The 18,072-nt window shown below is 40.8% G+C and overlaps 1 protein-coding gene and 1 pseudogene across 1 annotated transcript in view; one reads left to right on the top strand and one right to left on the bottom strand.

Moving 5' to 3' along the window:
• Positions 1–18,072, bottom strand: part of LIMCH1 (LIM and calponin homology domains 1) — a 633,274-nt gene that overhangs the window by 53,037 nt on the left and 562,165 nt on the right. Inside the window, exons 26-29 of the mRNA XM_030191338.1 lie at positions 16,348–16,376; positions 10,102–10,215; positions 5,723–5,815; positions 5,269–5,442 (exon numbers count right to left, since the gene is read on the bottom strand). Of these exons, the coding sequence (XP_030047198.1) occupies positions 5,269–5,442; positions 5,723–5,815; positions 10,102–10,215; positions 16,348–16,376 (410 nt within the window). The remainder of the gene's footprint in view (positions 1–5,268; positions 5,443–5,722; positions 5,816–10,101; positions 10,216–16,347; positions 16,377–18,072) is intronic.
• Positions 2,164–2,511, top strand: LOC115461758 (annotated as a pseudogene).

The raw sequence follows: 18,072 nt of genomic DNA, 5'->3' as shown, positions 1-18,072 counted from the left end.
ACTCTGTCTCTGCTCCACTCAAATTATATCCCAGGAAGCCTACACACCTTTTTGTCAGTATGCACACTGATATGCACTTATACTGCTGTATAATTTTATTAAAGGCCTTTTCTGCATTTAAAAAAGGCTTGTAGCAGTCAGTGGTGTACTTTCCTTAGCTGCCATCAGGGGCAGAGCACCCCCTCTCCCCCAAGCAAAGTGGTGAACGGAGCAGGCATGTGGCTGTTGGCTCTGCCGTTCCCCTGCACCAGAATAGGAAGTTGACGTCAGAGGGGGCAGGGGACTGGCAGAGCCGACAACCATGCGCCTGCTCTGCACCCCTTTGCTACATGCACCTGGAGTGGACCGCCCCACCACCCTGCCCTTGGTACGCTAGAGGCAGCAGCATAACTGCATATACATATCCACACCAACAAGATGGCATGTTCCTATAGATGCTGGGTGTAGGCATGCCCAGGATGTAGTCTGAGTGGAGCAGGATGGAGCTGCATTGTATGTCTGTATTATATAAACTACATGAGTCCTGTTAAGGAGAAGGTGTAAATGCATACATCAGTATTTGTGTGCTACTGTGGCTGGATAAGTAGTTTTATAAGAGGTTTTTTATACTCAAAAATGTTTATAAAATTACCGCCTCTATGCCTATTTGGCAGCCTCATCCCTAGTACTAGTATTTTTTGACCACCACTACAGGCCTACTGGCGCCATTTTGGAAAACAGAACCACCAGGGCAGGACTGACCAGGGATTGTTGCTAACCCCCACTGGACACAAGCGATATCCAGTAGGTGCTAAGGGCATCCTACTATTTTATACAAGAGTTTGGAGGCCTTGGATGAACACTGGTAGGAGTCAATATTATTTAAACAGAGGAGCAGGGATAAGGGGGGGCTACTTTTGTATTTTACTAATATTTGGGGGGGGGGGGTAGCAGGGACTTACTACTTCATTACACCTAAGTCACCAGGAAGGAGAAAATTTTAGGAGTTGGGAAGCTAGTCTCTTTAAAAGGTAGCAGGCCCAAGGTGGGGCCCAACAATGAATATTGCTGTGGCTGGGAAAGCACAATGTTCCCAACTGTAGAAGTGTAAGAAAATTACTGTGGGTTCACTAACCCACATGTTGAGGTACTGTGGGTTAGTGAATCCTGTGGTAATTTTTTTGCAGTAAAATACTGGATAAATGCTCGGCAAATGGATCTATAAGACAGTAATTGTGCAATAGGGCACCTATTTTAAGGTTTAGAATTTGCTGAAACTGAACAGAGAGAAAACTCAGGTTTTGTACTAGGTACATCAGATAATATCTGGAATGATCAAATACTCAAGATAGGAAATGACATATAAGTCTGCTATGTCTTTGAGGGTTTTAAGGGATCAAGTTGCCAGTTTATTATCAATGGAAATACAGGTGAATATAGTGATGAAAAGATATTTTATCTTGCTGAGGAAAGTGAAGAAATACCTTGAATTACCTTTATTTAGACTGGTAGTTCAGGCTTTATTGTTATCCCAACAGGATTAATGTAATATTGTATACTCAGGATATTTGAATATTTTAACAAATTACAAACAGTATATAATACCGCACTGTGGCCAGTGTATTCCGACCATAAGTATGATAGAATTATTCTATTTTTTCAGAAGTTACATTGGTTGCCAATTGAAGCTAGAATTCAATTTAAAGTGTGTGCGATTATATTCAAGATCTTATATGGAAATGCTCTGCCCTATATGACAGATTTGATACAATTATCAAAGAGTGATGATGTATATTTTCTTCAAAGTCAGATGTTTTTACATTTTTCCTGCTGCAAAAAAAAAGTTAGTTCTCAAAGCTCTCCAAAGATTATTACCATCATGATTTCCTTATCAGGTGGTTATTCGTAGGAATGCCTTGCCACATCAGATTAAGTTGTTAAAAAAAAACAAAACAAAAAACGATTTTTTGTTCAGAAAGGCTGTGAAGACTTTCTCGTTTTGAAAATATGTTATCTAGTTGTTAACTGCTGTTATCTAGCTGTTAACTTTGAAATAACCAAACAATCAGAATATATTGCCCAGAGCGGGGAGCGGCTTGGCATTGGGGATTTTGTTTTTTTAAATAGCATCGGGCAGTTAAAAGCACTTTAGATCTTGCTGCTAGCTACAGTTCCGCTCTGGTCATGGGTAAGGACTATTATAAGATGCTGGGGCTGAGCCGGGGCGCCACAGAGGATATCAAGTGGGCCTATCGCAAGCAGGCCCTGTGCTACCACCCAGATAAGAACAAGGAGCTGGGCACCGAGGAGAAGTTCAAGGAAGTGGCCGAGGTCTACGACGTGCTCAGTGACCCTAAGAAGCGTGAGGTGTACGACAAGTTCGGCAAGGAGGGTCTGAAAGTTGGTGGAGGTGGTGGTGGAGGAGGACCTAATGGCTCTTCATTCAGTTATACCTTCCACGGAGACCCGCATGCCATGTTTCCAGAGTTTTTTGGTGGCCTGAATCCATTTGATACATTCTTCAGCACATGAAATGGATATGAAGATATGGATGTTGTTGATCCCTTTGCCAGCTTTATTCGAGGCTGACGAGTCGGAGAAACTTAATGAAATCTCTGTAAACCTGGAGGATGTAATGGGGCAGTTCTGCAAATTAAAGAGTAGCAAATCTCCTGGGCCGGATGGCATTCATCCCAGGGTACTGCGGCGCTATTGCTGTTGATATGTAATTTACCCTTAAAATCGAGTGCGGTACCGGAAGATTGGAGGGTCGCTAATGTAACGCCGATTTTTAAGAAAGGTTCCAGGGCAGATCCGGGGAATTATAGACCAGTGAGTCTGACGTCGGTGCCAGGCAAAATGGTAGAGACTATCATTAAGAACAAAATAACAAAGCACATTCTAAAGCATGGACTGATGATACAAAGTCAGCATGGATTTTGTGAAGGGAAGTCTTGCCTCACCAATCTACTGCATTTCTTTGAAGGGGTAAACAAACATGTCGACAAAGGTGAGCCGGTGGATATTGTGTATCTGGATTTTCAAAAAGAGTTTGACAAAGTCCCTCATGAAAGGCTCCAGAGGAAATTAGAGAGTCATGGGATCGGAGGTAGTGTATTGTTATGGATTAAAAACTGGTTGAAAGATAGGAAACAGAGAGTAGGGTTAAATGGTCACTATTTGCAATGGAGAAGGGTAAGTTAGTAGGGTCCCTCAGGGATCTGTGCTGGGACCGTTGCTTTTTAACATTTTCATAAATGACCTGGAGGTGGGGGTAACTAGTGAGGTTATCAAATTTGCTGATGACAAAGTTGTTCAAGGTCGTCAAATCACGGGAAGATTGTGAAAAGTTGCAGGAAGATCTTGCGAGACTAAGAGACTGGGCGTCTAAATGGCAGACGACATTTAATGTGAGCAAGTGCAAAGTGATGCATGTGGGAAAGAGGAACCCAAACTATAGCTACGTCATGCAAGGTTCAGCATTAGGAGTCACGGAATGAGAAAGGGACCTGGGAGTCATCATTGATGATACGCTGAAATCTTCTGCTCAGTGTGCTGCTGCGGCTAAGAAAGCAAATAGAATGTTAGGTATTATTAGGAAAGGGATGGAAAACAAAAATGAGGATATTATAATGCCACTGTATCGGTCCATGGTGCGACTGCACCTAGAGTATTGTGTTCAATTCTGGTCGCCGCACCTCAAAAAAGATATAGTGGAATAAGAAAAGGTGCAGAGAAGGGCGACGAAGATGATTAAGGGGATGGGACGACTTTCCTATGAGGAAAGGCTAAAGCGGCTGGGGCTCTTCAGCTTGGAGAAAAGGCGGCTGAGGGGTAATATGATAGAGGTGTATAAAATAATGAGTGGAGTGGAACAGATAGATGTGGAGCATCTGTTTACGCTTTCCAAAAATACTAGGACAAGGGGGCATGCAATGAAGCTGGAGTGCAGTAAGTTTAAAACAAATAAGAGAAAAGTTTTCTTTACTCCGCGCATAATTCGACTCTGGAACTTGTTGCCGGAGAATGTGGTTAGGGCGGTTAGCTTAGCAGAGTTTAAGAAAAGTTTGGACGGCTTCCTGAAGGAAAAGGCCATAGAATGTTATTAAATGGACGTAGGGAAAAATCCACTATTCCTGGGACAAGCAATACAAAATGCTTTGCTCCGTGGATCTTGTCGGGTGATTGTGACCTAGATGGGCCACTGTCGGAGACAGGGTGCTGGGCTAGATGGACCTTTGGTCTGTCCCAGTGTGGCGATGCTTATGTCTTATAAATTCCAACACGCGTAGCTGAAAAGGGGGCGCAGCCATGGGAGGAGTGTGGGCATGTCAAGGGCATTACTCAAATTCACATGAATTGTTATAGAATTCTGGGTAACATGCCTACATTTAGGCATTGGTATTTACACTAGGTTTTCAGTGGCATAAATGGCCACACCTAAATTTAGGCTCTTTCCCCCAGCCTATGCGCTATTCTATAAATTCTGCTTACTGTAGACATGGTTTATAGAATAGCACTACATGCATTATTCCAACAGGCGTACATTTTAGATACCATTTATTGAATCTGGCCCTTACCCCTGGACTCTATATAGTGCACCTAGAGATCTGCGCTGAAATCCAAGTGTATTCTGTAAACAGCGCCCATAAGTTAATTGGCTTAACAAGCTGTTAAGTACTGTTATCAACACTGATTGGCTTGTTTAGCAATAATGAGCACTAATTGGAAATAATTAGAATTTACACGCACATCTCCCTAAGCATATTCTATAATCCACTGTGCCTAAATTCTACTGTGCGCAGGAAAAAAAAGGGGTGTGGTGATGGGCAGGGAAATAGGCATTCCAAATTTTACACATATAGTGATAGAAAATGGCCCAGTGCGCGGAAAACTATAAGTCGGGATTTATGCCATGTTTTTGCTGGTATAAATAGAGGTGCATAGTTTTAAGTGCTGTAATATCAACTAAGTGTATTCTATATACTGCACCTAAATCCAGGTGCCGCTTATAGAATACGCTTAGTCAGCGCTGTTTTCCATGTGGATTTTTTTTTTAGGCACCATATATAGAATCTCCCCCTTACTGCTTAAAAAATATGCTCACCAGTGCTGGGAACATTACAGCGCTGCGTACGTCTAGTAGCGCTATAGAAATGATAAGTAGTAGTAGTAGAATATTATAGTAAAAGCAGTGACTGAAAGGAAAGGTTCAAGCTGCTATCTCCTACAGCTGCAAAGTGCTTTATAAAGGAGGTCAGTAAATAGTCAAGCACTTGCTCCCCTTACCATCTGATTTTCTTTCAATTCTTGTTCAGGCTCCTGCTCAGGTAAAGACCTCTCGAGTGGCTGAGAATTCCTGTTCATCTGGACAGCCAAGGAAAAAGAGCTGGAAGCAGGGAGATCAGTAGAGCTTGAGGTGGTGGTGAATGGAACCACAGTGTCTTCAATTATCTTACGTTCCTAGATAAAGGAGATTCAGCTGGTTTTTTGGGTTGTTTTTTTTTACAACACTGATCTTCACTAATTTTCAAGAAGCGGCCCTCACTTTGTCAGGAAAAAACAAACAAACTTCAAAATGAGAGCCAGGAACGTGGCCAAAGAGATACTATAAACAGCACAGCAGAGCAACAATGCCACACAGCCAGCATACATGTTTCCTTTAACAATCAAACAGATAGATATGGTGCATTTCTTACTATTAGAGCACAGTAACCTCTCTCAGTCTGAACATGTTGAGTACCTCCTCATAGTATTTACGTTCCTCCTCTTCGACTTCCTTCTGTGCCTTGTCCCATTCTTCTTTCAGTTTTTCCTGCTCCTTCTGGTACCTCTCCTGTCAGAGAATTTAAGACCCATCAGTTAGGTAGGACATTTCAACTTTAGAACCCACCGTCTTTCACAGAGGCTTAGTAAAACACAACTATGTAGCAAGGCAAGATGGAACTCACTTATGTGAAACTGTGATTTAAGACGTACTTCATGGTATATGTTTGTAATGGAACAGTTAGCATTTTTTGGAAGAAAGCTACATCCAGATTATACCACTGTACGGAAACCATTTCAAGTTATGGCAGAAGGTGCTAGGATTTAGCCCAGAAACTCAAAACTTTACTTTCGCTTTTATTCCTTTTAATTTAATTTCAAATATGTATAGTCCGTCTTTTTGAACATAAGATAAGCAAAGCAGATTACAAAACACCATCAAAAACAAATTAATCAAACACAGTAATGCAAAGCAATTTCTAAAATCAACAAAAAAAAATCCAATCCTAAATACAAAAGATACAAATAAATAAAACAGAATACCCCATATAAAAACTGTGGAAATAACGAAGGAGCCCTTTTACCATGCAGCACTAAAAAGTGGCCTGCTGTAGCCCATTGCGGGTCTTCCCCATGCACTGAAGCCGTTTTTAGTGCTGCTGGTATAAGGCAGATTCTTAAGTACATAAGCATTGCCATACTGGGACAGATCAAAGGTCCAGCATCCTGTTTTCAACAGTGGCCAATCCAGGTCACAAATACCTGGCAAGATCCCCAAAAAGTACAAAACATTTTATGCTGCTTATCCCAGAAATAAGCAGTAGATTTTCCCCTAGTCCATTTTAATAATGGTCTTTAGGAAGCTGTCCAAACCTTTTTTAAACCCTGCTAAGCTAACCACCTTTACCACATTTTCTGGCAATGAATTCCAGAGTTTAATTACACGGTTTTATAATAATGGCCACACGCTAATTTCCCCATTAGCGTGTGGCTATTAGCACGTGAGCTCTTACTGCCACCTATTTTGTAGGTGGTAAGGGCTTAGGAGCTAATACTGTGCTAATCAGTTAGCGCACAGCGATGTCCGCGCACTAACAGATGAGAATAGCTGTGCTCACTCTCCACCTCCAAACACGCCCCCAGTGCTAAAAAATAAATTTTATTTTTTAGTGCATGGGTAGTGTGTGCTGATCCCAAAATTACCATGGGATGCCTGAGTGGGCCTTGCAGTAGTGCATTGTAACCTACGGTAAGCACACAGTTGTGCTTACCACAACTTAGTAAAAGGACCCCCAAGTTTTAAGTGACTTTCTTAAACTTACATAGTATGTAACATATCTAAGTAATGCTGGTATCTCATTCCAAAATGTTGGGATGATTGTAGAAAAAGCCCCAGCTCTTCATCTTAACAAGTGACACCTTTTTTAATGAGAGAATTTCTAAAAATGCAGTTTCTCTGGACCTCAAAGTCCTAATTGGTTCATTGGGTAAATCTCATCTGCACCCTTCTCCTCCACTGCTAACTCCAGACTCCGTTCCTTTTATCTTGCTGCACCATATGCCTGGAATAAACTTCCTGAGCTGGTACGTCAAGCTCCATCTCTGGCCGTCTTCAAATCTAATCTAAAAGCCCACCTTTTTGATGCTGCTTTTAACTCCTAACCCTTATTCACTTGTTCAGAACCCTTATTTTATCATCCTCACTTTAATATTCCCTTATCTCTTGTTTGTCCTGTTTGTCTGTCCTAATTAGATTGTAAGCTCTGTCGAGCAGGGACTGTCTCTTCATGTTCAAGTGTACAGCCCTGCGTACGTCTAGTAGCGCTTTAGAAATGATAAGTAGTAGTAGTAGTAGTAGTAGTAGTAATTCTAGTTTAAACACATTATCAAATACAATGGTCCATTCCCTCTCAGTGCTTTAAAAGTCAAAAATCAGTACTTTAAATTTGATCACAAATTAGCTGTACTTTACCCATTGTACCAACATTGATACGATGGGCACATTTTTCTAACACAGTTAACATAGATGACAGGAGTTAATTATGTGACCCCGGCAGATACATAGTTCAATCTCAAAACATGCATACGGACATAAGCCTTGCAAGAATCCACAAAACACTCACTGTCCCTGTTTTATGATGATATGCCCTTTCCTACCTCAAATATACTTCCAGCAATCTACTGTAACACTGATTACAGCATAATACAAAACTGCTCTTTTTCTTACTAAGCCGAACTTTGTAACATTACTGAGATACAGAATTAATGTTGCACTGCTCCTTAATCATGTACCTAATTACGTTTTATGTTACCCTCATTAATCATGTAATCTTCTTGTTACATGTAATTTTTCTACTTTATCTTTATTACATTGTACGCCACATTGACTCAAATGTTTGTTTGGATAATGTGGGATATAAGAACCAATAAATTGGCTTTTGGAAAAAGCTACAGTCTTTTCCATACTAACATATAAATGTAACCATTTTCCAAAGGTGGGTGAGGGTAGACCCAGTAGGAGTACATGAAAGGTAAAAATGGTTCTAGGTCCGTGATCTTCAATGCAAGGCCTAGGAGCCACTCAAGGCCCCGAGGTCACCTGATGTGGCCCCTATCTTCATCCTTTCATTCTATTTATTTTTGCCAGAAGGGTGCCTCAATTTTTGCACCACAATGGGTGTGCTGGGTGCTAATTCTATAACAACACTTTATAGAATATCAGCACAAACCTGATTAGCATGTCAAAAGTTAGGTGCAATAACTCACGCCAGGTCAATGCGTCGATCAACATGTACAACTGATAGTATTAATTTATTTACTTAGTTATTTAATCATGTATTTAGCCTGCTCTACTGATAATACCCAGAATTAGTTACAAAAATTATACAAGTTGTGCACATTGTTTGGCAATACACCCATAGTCTACCCATGCTCTACCCCCTTACAGTTACACGCTATAGCACTTAGGTGTCAACTTATAGAATAGTGCCTAGTTCATATACGTGCATCACTGCTGATTTTTGGTGCCAATGACGCATAATGGAACATAATTCTAGGTGCTGCTTATGTGCCACTAAATATGCCCGGTTAGTCCCTGACAAGCAATTTATTTATTTAAAATATTTATAGCCCTGCTCTAGCTTGCAATTCCAGGTGGGCTGCAAAAATGAACATGCATAATAAGAAACGACAATGGACATAAAAACAAATACCGAAAGCATTCAATACCGTGAAACTCTACAAACTAAAAATAATCATCAATCGGGAATCTAAGGTCCATTCAAAGCATAATAAAAAAAAAAAACAGCTTTCAAATATTTTCTAAATTGCAAAACCACCTTCCACCTGAAACATAGTAGCACACAACGTGTCCAGTCTTGTTTAAATTACGGCACATCCAAAATCATCTTTTCAGCAAAGCTTAGATTATGTGAGGGTTGATAAATTCTTAGTGAAGATGCCAATGCAAGAGGTGCCTCAGTATATTCAGTGCTTTAAAAATTAAAGTTGAAGCATTGAACCTGATTCTCCAGTACACAGGCAACCAATGAAATTCTTTTAAAACTGAGGTTACATGATCGTATTTGGAGAGTCCTTTCAATAGTCTTGCAGCAGCATCAAACATATAAACGGCGAGTGACCGTACTCACTCGCAAATGCGCAGTAGAGACTTCCCTCTCTGTCCCGCCCCCACGTCAATACGTGATGACGGGAGCGGGACAGAGAGGAAAACTGAACTCCCCCCCAAGGTCGCTGCCACCGGTAACCCCCCCACCTCGAGTCGCCGCCGCCACTGGTGCCCCCCCACCCGGAGTTGCCGCTGCCGCCACCCCTCCACCCGCCCCGTCTCATCGCTATTCAACTTACATCTCCACAGCAGGCAGATCAGCTGAGCTGCGGTTGGCCTTCCTTCCCTGCCTGTGTCCCACCCTCGCTGACGTTACGTCACATGAGGGCGGGACACAGGCAGAGATCGAAGGCCAATGGCAGCTGAGCTGATCTGCCTGCTGCGGAGATGTAAGTTGAATAGCGATGAGACGGGGCGGCAGGGGAGCGGACAGCGGCGACCCACCAGCCCATTTTAACGGGCTCAACGGCTAGTTTTGAATGAATTGCAGATTGTGCATGACCCATATACAGCGAAATTACAATAATCTAGAACTGATAAGACTAGCTCTCGCAATACTGTACAAAAATTAATCTTAGATAGTAGATTCTTCAATCACATCAACAACGTTAACCTAAAAAATGACTTCTGTACAACAGACTTCAATAACCAGGAGCCATTTCTGACCATTTAAATCACTTTGAATAGGGACCCTTGGCAATAACATTTAGAAAGAAGGCATACTGTACCTGAAGCAAACGTTCTTGCTCTTGCTGCCATCTCTCCTGGCGTTTACGCTCTTCTTCTGGGTCCCAAGACCACAAGTTGGAACGTTTTGATGCATTTTCAGGAGGTATGAGGACCTGATGTTACATATCAAAGAAAAGAATACAAAACTGACAGGCTAGCCATGATTAGACTGCAGACTCACAATCAAATGAAAAGAAGGCCTCTGACATTTAAGGGTCCACACGTAGTTGACCAAATTGACTGTACATCTACAGTGCAGCAGTAGCACTACAGAAATAAGTAGTTGTAGACCCTGGGTCTTGGCACAGCTTTCAGTACCATTACTTCCCGAGAGCATTATACTAGCATGGAGCCTGATGCTTCTCGGGGCCATACTACAGAAGCCAAAACTAAAATGCTATACAGACCCCCTTTCTCCTCAAAGACCACCCCCCACCTCCCTTGGGAGCACCCCTAGACTCCTCCCCCAGCAAAGACCAGATTTCCCTGACATATAGCAAGTGGAGTATGAGTGATCTCCAACTGCTCCTGTACCATTAGGTGCCAAGTTCAAAATGGTTCTAACTGACCCCTAGTGGTATACAGCAAGACTATTCGCTGGAGATGAATGGGTGCCATTTTGAACCCAGTGCCCAAAGCAGAAGTGATTGGGGATCGCTCCTGCTCCTTCTGTCCACTGCCTAACACTGTGGACAGTTGCAGTCTTCAAATATTTAAAATAAACAAAAAAGGGTGTCCTACATAAACTGGTCAACTATCACATACTACCACTGAATATAAGTGGTACCCAGATAACTCCCAGCGGCCACCTTGTGCTCAGCTATTCAGTACCCAGATAGGGGCCGGCACTGGCTATCAGGGTCTAATTAGCAGTCAAAGGTTTCTGACAGAGATACCCTTTTGACTCAAAGAAGGAAAAGAAAAAGTCTTGATTTTGTTTGTACCGTACTGTATTCACATCTGGCTGGTAACATTAGAAAGATTAACATAAAACACTGGAATATACTTTAAGGATATGATTGTTTTAAAAACAAATAACCCATTATTGCATATTCTAGGGTTAAAACTTTAAAGAATTGTTTGTTTCCCTCTGTCCTTCCTAATAATTCCTCATCTACAGATCCAGATGAATTTATAGGCCACTCCAGCTGTGGATGTTGCAGTATCTGTGTATACTCCTTGATTATTGAAGAGTTTAATCATCCAACTACGAGACAGGTTTTTAGGTTAAAACATACCTCCAACTGCAATAGTTCACATGTGGTTTATATTGTGTTATGTCCCTGCTCCTTACTTTACGCTGGGAAAACAAAGTGGCTTATCAAAACCAGAATAATAGAACACCGTAGCTGCATAAGTAGAAATGCAGATTCAGCCCCATTGGTTGAATACTGGAATAAATTGGGCCACTCAATTAATGACCTAAAATTTTTCATTTTTAAGATCATTACACCATGGTGGAGAGGAGGTGATTATAATTTAACCCTGCTGCGCAAAGAACAAAAATGGATATTTTTGCTAAATGCAGTTACTCCTAATGGATTAATTTTAGAGATTGACTACAATTCATTTTTATAATTAGTAAATTAATTGATACAATTTTGCTATACACAGCAATGAATGCAATTAGTTTTTATATATTCTGTTTATACCCATGGTGTATGTCACAATCCGAGGGTGAGAGGGTATTATATATAAATGACTAGCAAGCAGGAAGCAACCAGGAAGCATGCTCATATTGTGAACCTTTATGGTTACTCACACCTTGACACAGTGTTACTAGCGAAACCTTGGCCGAAGTCGGTGTGTTTGACCGATGACCCACTTGTTGCTTTGTATCTGCACTTGAAAGCTAAGTTACTCTTTTGACTTTCACATGCTATATGGATCCCAAGCTGATTCTGTTGAGCTTTTAATATCTTTTCATTCATTTTGGAACTAAAAGGGTTTTTGCCTATGATGATATAACTCCCAGCAGAAGCTTTCTCAACCCTTGTTATTACTAAATGACTACTTGGGTTGGAGATTGGGTTAAATTCAGAGGCTTTCCCCTTAATTCCCTTTAAAACAGATGCTCTCCACAGAATCTTTAGTCTATTGTTGAAATTACTATTTTTTGCCATTACATGAGAGAGTTTTGTTTTGTTGTACACATTGGAGCCGACTCTGTGGGTGCTGTGGGTGCTTGAGCACCCCCAATATTGAGAAAATTCCTTGTAAGTGTCCAGGGAGGGGTCATTTCCATTGGGCTTAGCACCCCCAATAATTTTGAAAAGTTGGCTCCTATGGTTGTACATACCCATGGTGTATACATACCTGTACATATTTTCACAAGATATTCTTTCTAATTTGTTAATGTACACATACACATAGGTGGGTTTTTTGTTTCACATACATATCTGTGTGTGTTTTTTCATTCAAGAGAATTCCTGATACTTTTAGTTCATGATTTTTACAATGCATTATTTGCCATATCTATCACCAATTTTGATTTCATCTTATTTATTTTTTTAGCTATATCTTGATAGGTTTTCATTTAGTTTTCACAGTACACTATGCAACAAGTGTTCTTTTTATCATTTTCGCTGTTTCTTGGCATCTCTATTTGTTTTGTGTGTCATACAATCATATAATTCACTTCCTATTGTGTAGTTTCTATAAATCATGTTTTTTGGTATTCTAATGAGGTTTGATGCTTTGCCGTTCTATTTCAGGACTACAAATATCTCTTTACACCAAAGTGTAAAATCAGAATGATGTTTGACAGTCTTTTTTTTGCTTTGGTGCCTGAAGGGCCCTTTTACAAAGGTGCAGTAGGCTCTATGTGCGTGCAGTGCATGCCAAAATAAGACTACCACCAGGCTAGCACGCCCCCTGGTGGTAATTTCAGATTTGGCGACGGCGTGCACTCATACCACCGGGACAAATTATTTTCTTTATTTACTATTGCGCGTGGTGTTTCTGGAATTAATTGGCAGTTAGTGCATGCCAACCGGTCACTGTGCGTGTAGTGCCTGAGCACTTACCGCTAGATCAATGAGTGGAGTTAAGGGCTCAGGCCATAAATAGGCTCACGCTGGTTTCAATTTTACCACAGGCCCTTTTCCCAGATGCGGTGAAAACTGGCCCGGCGCGTATCAAAAACACCCACCCACACTACCGCAGCCCACTTTTTGCCACAGCTTAGTAAAAGGCCCCCTAAGTTAATTAGAGGCTTCATTTACTTGAAAACAAGACTTGGCCCTAGCATCCCTGTGGCCAGCGCTATTATTTTATTGGCACATCAGATGCCTTTCTACATTGCTTTCCGCAAATAGCTTCAATGTTAGGTGTCTTTGTACACTGTGTCGTGTGCAGTTTGCCTTATCGCAATTTTCCTGCACTAGTATGTTATTTTCACATTATGGACACTTTTATATATGCACGATACTTTGTCTTATGAATTGTACCTTTTTTCTATATCCGACTGTTGTTTCCATTCTGTTGTCATTTACTTAGAATGCCATACGATTTTTTAAAAGATATTTTTGAAGTCAGACGTCTTCTAATTGTACGGCTTAACAGATAGTTTCACTGCATTTTCATTGCACTGGTATAGTATTATCTACGTTCACTAGTTTTCACTCTGCTTGATTTGGTTTTTACACCGTTGGTATTATCCATTGCTCTGTGGCTTCTCTACTGGATTTGTCCTCGTTTTGGAGCTTTTTATCACTACCACCAATATTTTCAATCTGCATAATTGATCCTTTGGGCTATTTTGCATTCTTTTTACAGTTAATGGTCTATACATATCTGCCATGTTTTTGTCCTCACGCAATCTTTTCTTATATGTGTACATGTATTTTTATGCACATATATGTATGTATGCATACACTCCCATAAGCAATTTCATAAGTATCTTCCACGCATATGAACATTTGTATTCCAACACATCTATAAGCACTTTTTATGCACATATATGTATGTATGCACATACATTTTGCATGTGTTTCTTCTGCTGCTCTTGTAATTTTTGTTATCATCATTCTTACTTTTATTCTGGTTGTGTAGATGGCTACAATATTTGTTCTTTATGTTTTGACTCATTGATCAACACTTCTGCATAGATCAATATTTCTGTTTTACTGATTAACCCTGTATGCACATACATTTTGTATCTTTTTTTTTTTTTTTTTGCTGTTTCTGTATTTTTATTACCTTTTCATACTTTTAATTTTCGTCTGCATATTGTGAAGAAGGGGATAAGGGAACTGACAGGGGGGGGTACCGGCGGCGGAGGAGAAGATAAGGCCCAGAGGAGGGGGGGGGGGGGGGGGGGGGACAACCCAGATTCTTAGCTCAAGGAGTTCCACACGTCAGCAGAAGGCATAGATCATTTTCCCCAGAGGGCTGGAGGCATAAAAACTGTGATTCCCAGCAGCCCTTGAGGAGGTCTTACAACAGAATCAAATACTTCTTATCCCAGCAGCCCCCAGTGGAGCCCAAGGGAAAGGAAGGTAAAGGGGAAACCCAAGACACGGTCGGGAAGCCAGGAATGGTGGGGGAGCCTCTAAGTAGAACTAATCGGGGTGGAGGAGAATCAGTTGGAGAATGGGTGGGGCGAGGAGCCCATGGAATGGAAGGGAGAAGAAAAGGAGGAGGAAGTGAGGCAAGAGGAGCCGATGGAGATTGCAGCTCTGGCAAGATCCAAAGGTAAAAGGCTCAAACAGCAGGTAACCACTTGGTGCAGGGTCTTGGTAAACAAGGGAAGGCAGTGGCTATCGTGGAGGAGCCAGGAAGCGACGGGGTCAAGTGGGAGGAAGCCAGGGGATAGAGTTGGCCAGAAGAGAGAGGGGACCCCTGGGAGCTCTCTGCCTCTGAACTGCTGATGGGATTTCTAAACTGCTTGTTTGAACTGCCTGTTTGGAAGTGCTTGTTTTCTTTGAACTGCTTGTTTTTCTTTGTGGAACGGTTTTTGCTTTTGGAATTACTTATTTTGAATTGCATCATTGGGACTGCTGAGATTCATGTCCTGTTGGTTTATGAACTGCATTTTTGAAGCTGTGGAGATGCCTGAACTGCTTTGCTTTTGGAACTGCATTATTAAAAACTACTTTTTCTAAACTGTTTGTTTTGGGATTGCATTCTTGAAACCGCTGGGATAATTTCCCTGGTGGATATCTCGGGAGCTGTGCTGGAATAGTACTGCTGACGTACCTCAGGTCGGAGGGTACACCTGGAGGATTACAGGGAGTTGTACCTAAGTGGAATATAATATAGAAAACTTGGGCCGGAGGCCAGAGTTTTCCTGAGAGGAGTGGACGGATCCTTCACAATATATATCTGTTGGATAGATGGTGCAACATTTGTTCTTTATCTGTTCTCCTTTTACAAAGCCGTGCTAGTGGCTGCTGTGTGGTAATGCCGACACAGCCCATTCACTTTGAATGGGCTGTGTCAACATAATGCACTGGCAGCCGCTAGCGCGGCTCTGTAAAAGAGGGGGGGGGGGGAGGTTATGCTTGGACTTATTGGCTGATATCCTTGCATATATATTGACTTCTTTAAATTATCACTTTATTTTATATTTATCAATACTGTTGAGTCTTTTTATTTCTGCAACCATAATCAAATTCATTGTATCTATATTTATATCTATATTATCATTTGTTCTTGATTTTAATTGATATTGTTTAATCTATATTTATTTTGTGAGATGTTTATATTTTTATTTGTATATATATTTATTTGTAGAATTGCTTGTGACCCTTGAAGCAGGTGCCCTCTGTGCCAAAACACAGGACGACACTGAATCTATTTGAATCTAACAAGAGTTTATTAAATCAAACAAGCTTACTGTCAATAAGAGAGACCATTTTAGCTTTGTTGGATGTGTGTGCATTTTTAAAATTTTAATAAACAAGTTGCCCTTGAGTTGGAATTCAATTGGTCAGCCCCATTTTTTCTCTCTTTTGTTTTTTTCTTCTAATTAGAAGGCAGCAGTCAGTATTTTAAAAAACACTGATTATCACTGAAATATTGCCCCAGTTTAAAAATGAGGTTTGCCTGTTATCAAAATCTGCAGCAAAAACTGAAAATTATTTTAGGGAACAGGACAATCAGGCATTTTGTTACAAGGATGCAAAAGAAAGCTAGTGTGCTTCAAAAGCTTTGTGCAAATAAACCATGTTGATTCAGGTAAATCACATGGAATGATTAAATCGTGTGAAAATGAAATTAAGCAATGCAGGAGTGATACTTACAGACTTTTCCTCACTGCTACTGAAATCCACTGTATGAAAGGAGAAAAAAAATTACCATTCTGAAATGTTGCAGCCCATAATCAGAATACCAACATCATCGGTGTCTTAATTAAAAACTAATTTCATGTCTGCTAATTACACTGTAATGACTCCACAAGCAAATCATCATCAGATTAGAAAAATAAATTGTACCCTCCACCATGAGATGCCAAAGAAAGCATGATTATAATAATTAATAGGAATTTCTAATCTAGCCACTACAAGCTATCACATCAGGATGGCAGGGGACTGTTTTGGCAGATTTTTATGCACTTCTAATGTATTATAGTTTAATAAGTATGCACTAGAAGTTCTGGTGACAGGAGGCAGTGTGACACAACTTGCTAAGAATCAGCAAGCCTTCTGGTGGAATTTCTGTCTAAATAAGCAAGATACCCAGCTATGCCCTTAAAAAAACAGCCAAGTTGCTACAGGCTCAGGTTCTGAGGGCACGTCAAGTGATGCTACTTTTCATTGGGTGTCAGCGAAGGTCAATGATAGACTCAATTCACTCAAAAATGTTTTCTTCCCTGGAGCAGTGTTTCTCATACTGTTCCTGAAGTTCCCCCCAGCCAGACAGGTTTTCATGATATCCACAATGAATATGCATGAGGCAAATTTGTATGCAGTAGGGGCAATAAATGCAAATCAATCTCATGCTTATTACAGATATCCTGAAAACCTGACTGGCTGGGGGAACTCCAGGAATAGCTTGAGAAACACTGCTCTGGAGGATGAAAAAAAAAAAAAAACCCAAGTAGCAGTGGTGAAATAGTAGATAATCAAACTGCGATGATGAAGACGAAAAAGAGAGTATTTGTCACTTTCTGAACAAGGTATTCGAGGAAGAATGGAGAACCACCATAGACTGATCATTAATGCCCACAAACATGCTAGTTCAACTAAATACATGTATGTCTTTTATTCACCTTGTCCTGTAGCTTTCCACCATGTATAAAATTATCGCTGCTTGAAGCAAGCATAAGTCTGAGCTGGAGCAAACTGGCAACTGCCCAGCTCCCATGGGATCAATTCTGACATGCAATAACAAATGATGATGCTTCTCCAATTTTTAAGTGCTGCCTTCAATTTTCAAAGCAAGAGCATTTTAAGAGGCCAATGCCCCTTCTTCTGCTGGTCAATACTGGGCTAATGTTTTAATACCCACTGTAGTAGCAATGTTCAATAGCCCATCTACTTGCAAGATATGCGTAAACATTTGTACATATACTTTGTGTTAGTCCTGGTGGCAGCTGATTGAGGGTGAAACAGCATGTATACGTCTGATTTGCAAATTAGACATACCAGTACGTATGCTTTTTCAACCTTAGTCAGATGTACAACGGCTACCTTCCTCCTCTGATCAAGGCAGACCGAGGAATGCTGGAAGTATATACACGGGGGTGGGGGGTGGGGATGACAATTCAGTAAACGGCACTGAATGGGGCAACATGAAATTTGTGCCAAAAATCATGGTGACAAGTAGTATTCTAAAAGGGCTTCTATACAAGTATTCCTATGCTTAATAAATACAGGAAGAAGGTGCCACATATGTGCAAACATGTAGCTGCGATTAGTTATGTCATGTCAATAGGTGGTGTGTTTGTGGCTATGTGGCACCATATTCACACACAATTTATAGTATTCTGTAAGTTACGCTTGTATCTGGTAGATCTGCCCATTGTT

This window comes from Microcaecilia unicolor, chromosome 2 (assembly GCF_901765095.1).
Source record: "Microcaecilia unicolor chromosome 2, aMicUni1.1, whole genome shotgun sequence".
Lineage (NCBI taxonomy): Eukaryota > Metazoa > Chordata > Amphibia > Gymnophiona > Siphonopidae > Microcaecilia > Microcaecilia unicolor.
Note: the sequence above shows the minus strand (reverse complement) of the source record. Positions and strands in the feature narration are given on the sequence as shown.